Source organism: Phragmites australis, chromosome 8 (genome assembly GCF_958298935.1).
Source record: "Phragmites australis chromosome 8, lpPhrAust1.1, whole genome shotgun sequence".
NCBI lineage: Eukaryota > Viridiplantae > Streptophyta > Magnoliopsida > Poales > Poaceae > Phragmites > Phragmites australis.
In genome coordinates, this window is record NC_084928.1 from 989,912 (window position 1) to 993,666 (window position 3,755).

General features: G+C 40.6%; 1 protein-coding gene across 1 annotated transcript; it reads left to right on the plus strand.

Moving 5' to 3' along the window:
- The first annotated feature begins 2,267 nt into the window (after positions 1-2,267).
- LOC133925786 (uncharacterized) lies at positions 2,268-3,025 on the plus strand. Its single transcript, XM_062371540.1, has one exon. It carries the CDS (start codon positions 2,306-2,308, stop codon positions 2,867-2,869), a length of 564 nt encoding a protein of 187 aa, XP_062227524.1. The 5' UTR covers positions 2,268-2,305; the 3' UTR covers positions 2,870-3,025.
- The last annotated feature ends 730 nt before the right edge of the window (positions 3,026-3,755 follow it).

The following is a 3,755-nucleotide window of genomic DNA, read 5'->3' on the forward strand; positions in this document are numbered from 1 at the left end:
TTACCTCGCGCAGAAGAAAAGCACAAAAGGAGAACTGAAGACTGTTCCTGGAGTCGTGACCACAAAGCTTTTGCTTTGCGTTTGCTGGTGAATTAAAATTTTAATAGTAATTGTTTTATTTTGACCATAGGTGCATTAAGATAAATTAAACTTTATGATTAATATTTATTATGGATTATGTATTTAGCACCACTATCATTTAAGTTATAGCTTCGCCCTGGTCATTAATAAGCTTGTACTTAATTGGTGTGTACCGTGCAGTGTGCTGGATCCTGGATGACATAGCTAGACAAGTACTAATTCCTTCCTTCCGTGCTGAGCTAAGCCACATTACCAGCATCTTGTTGCTAATTAAAAACTACCGTGCCTTCTTTGCGAGGAAATTAAAAAATACCTTAAATTTAATGGCATTAATTAGTAAATTCTGGCTTTAATTTCCTCGTTGCCAAGCAATCACAGCACATACGACACATGCATGCACGTGGAGAAACATTTGATCGGCTGTAGGGAGGAGTATGTACTTGTAGAATACTAGTGGTAAAATTAGACAACATACGCGTCGGTATTTATTAAAATAGATAACATGTCGTCGTATTTATAATTTTAGCATTCGTATTCGACACCTCGTTTAACGAAAATTAACTTTCGGTACACCGTACCCCGAAAATATGCAGACCCAACATATTCGGCACACGGGGTGCCGAATATGGCACTGTAGCGCATATTCGGCACATTGTGTGCCAACTATCAACCGTATTCGGCACACGGTGTACCGAAAATAGACTACAGTGCCATATTCAGCACACCGTAGGCAGAATATGGCCTGGACATGAACAATGTCGTGCATGAACAGTAACAGCGGTGGGTTGAATTTTGCTTTCCCTCTTCTTCAAAACGGTGGTCTTCTGTTACTCCAAAAATTTTAAAACTTTTTTTACGTGTTCCATAATACAGTGCAACTCATTTTAATTGGATTCACCGAAAAATCCTTTGTATATTTTAAAATAAAATTCTCCAAAAAAGGCTACTTTTGTAAATTGTAACAATTGTTAGTACCTCAAATAAATTCCCAAAAATCTAAAAAATTCACTAATATTCTTCTTATGTGGTGGACTAATTTCTAAAATTATTCCTAGCTCTAGGTTATATGATGAAAAATTGAGTTCCTTTGTAATGCTTTATTTATATGTATTTTTATTATTTCATGTGATATTCTCTTTTTAATTCAATTTGAATAAAAATAAATTTAAACATGCACAAAACCTACAATCAAGGTGTAAGTTTACCAAAAAATCACCGTAACCAACTCAGCATCTTTCTGACGTACTCCGCGACGGACATATTGCTTTTTGTGTTTGAATAGGTTTAGAGATAGAACTCAGAGATAAACTCGCTGATTTGGTCTAGACTACTCTAGATAGTTGAATTTTGTTCAAATTAAAATTGAATTAAAACAAGAATATCACATGAAATGATAAAAATGCATATACATGGAGTATTACAAAGGAACTCACTTTTTCATCATATAACCTAAGGCTAGGAATAATTTTAGAAATTAGTCCATCACATAAGAAGAATATTAGTGAATTTTCCTAGATTTTTAGAATTTATTTGAGACACTAACAATTATTACAAGTTATAAAAGTAGTTTTATTTGGAGAATTTTAGTTTAACATATACAAAGGATTTTTCAGTGAATCCAATTAAATGGGTTGCATATGGATTATGGAACATGTAAAAAAAGTTTTAAAATTTTTAGAGTAACAGAAGACTACCATTTTGAAGAAGAGGGAAAGCAAAATTCAACGCACCACTCTTACTGTTCATGCACGGCATTGATTATGGTAGGGGGCATATTCTGCACACGGTGTGCCGAATATGCCACTATAGCTCATTTTCGGCATATCGTGTGCCAAATACTATTGATATTCGGTACACCGTGTGCCGAATATACGCTACAGTGCCATATTCGGCACCCCTTGTGCCGAATATGGTTGGGTCTGTGAATTTTCGGGGTACGGTGTACCGAAAGTCAATTTTCAATAAATGAGTTGTCGAATACGAATGTTAAAATTGTAAATACGGTGACATATTGTCTATTTTGGTAAATATAGTCATGTATGTTGTTTAATTTTGGATTTTGGCCAATACCAGTGTCTTCAATTTGTATCTTCCTCCCCGCGTGCAGCTAGCCCTCGATCTCGCGCGCGCGATCTATTAAACACGCGCGCGCGCGCGCGTACGTCGCACTGGCTAGCTAGCTCCACGTTGATTCATTCGAACTACGTACTCCTGTACAGCAGGCATGGCGCCTCCGGCGGCCGGCTTGAACGAGAAGCACTACATCCTGGCGGCTCTCGCGGCGACCGTCGTCGCGGCGGCCGTCGTCACCGTCGTCTTCGTCGTTCTGAGCCCCGCGCGCGTCCACTTCTCCGTCACCAACGCGGGTAGCCACCTGTCCGACGATGGCACGGTGCAGCTGAACTTCACCCTCGCCGCCAACAACCCCAGCCGGCGCGCGGAGGTGATGTACCGGAGCATGTTCGTCGACGTGAGCAACAGCACAGGGCTCCTGTGGGTGAACTGGGTCAGGGCCTACGTGGCCACGGCCATTCCGCTGCAACAGCCGACGGATAACGTGACGACCATCGCCGCTTCGGTGACCCTGCTGGGGGACCCCTCGACGGAGGCCTTCACCGGCAACATGAAGAGCGAGTTCACCGTGAAGGTCACCGCCATGGCGCGGTTCAAGGTCGGGGTCGCCCGGACGAGGCTGTACGACATCAAGGTGTACTGCAGACCCGTCAACTTCTTCTCTGCCAGCCAGAGCAGCGCCGCTGGCAGTCCGGTCCGTTGCCATGCCGCTTGATTAATTTATTTATTGGCAAGCATGCTTGCATGTACAACCAATAGCCGCGAACAGTGAATTCGTCTCTGTTACTGCCTCGTTAAATTTCAGTTTATCTCTAAAACTGTCCATCATTATAATGCTAGTAATATCGAGTGACCAGTGTTTGTCTGCTGAATCGACATATGATAGAAGAATATATGATTTGTGTTTTTTTTGGATGGGACTAGAGTACTTTTTCCTTTTCCATCTTTTCAATTTTTCTAACTTCTCATAATATTAGTACGTAGTACTCTAAATGATAAACTACAGTCACTTAACCCTATTCACCTCATTATAGTAGAGGTAGAGAGTGGAAAGCTCACAACATATACTTACAATCTTGTGTTACGAACCCAGATACTAATAGATACAAGTTTTGGATACTAATAGAACCGTTTATATAAAGATTATCGTAGATAACTCCATACAAGAACCGTAAGAGAAAGTAGCGATGAACGGTTATAACTTGATGAGACGCTCTAGTATCAAACGGTTTCTACTAGTACAGACGGTTCTAAACTATATTATTAATACAGACGGCTTCTATTTAAAATAATTGAAATAACGCAAGGTTCAGAGAGTGGAAAGCATCGATAGTACAAGGGAGAGGAACCACGTGCGGTTAGAGTTATATCCAGTCAAAGACTCACCGCCAAATCTTTCGCTCTTGGTGTGGTTGCAAATTGCATTGCCCCCCATGATTTTACTTCTCCCTACAAAATTCATTTACTACATGCTTAACTTCTTGTGTGCTCATATCCTACAGGGCTAGATCTATCCGATTAAAGGTTGTTTGGAAGAAATGATTGGTCTATGGATTTGTAGGGCTTAGTTTAAGATTGTACTAAATTTTAGGGATTTTGGC

Bases quoted from the DNA above. Each gene is read 5' to 3' on its own strand.
- LOC133925786 (XM_062371540.1), top strand. From the start codon at position 2,306: ATGGCGCCTCCGGCGGCCGGCTTGAACGAGAAGCACTACATCCTGGCG.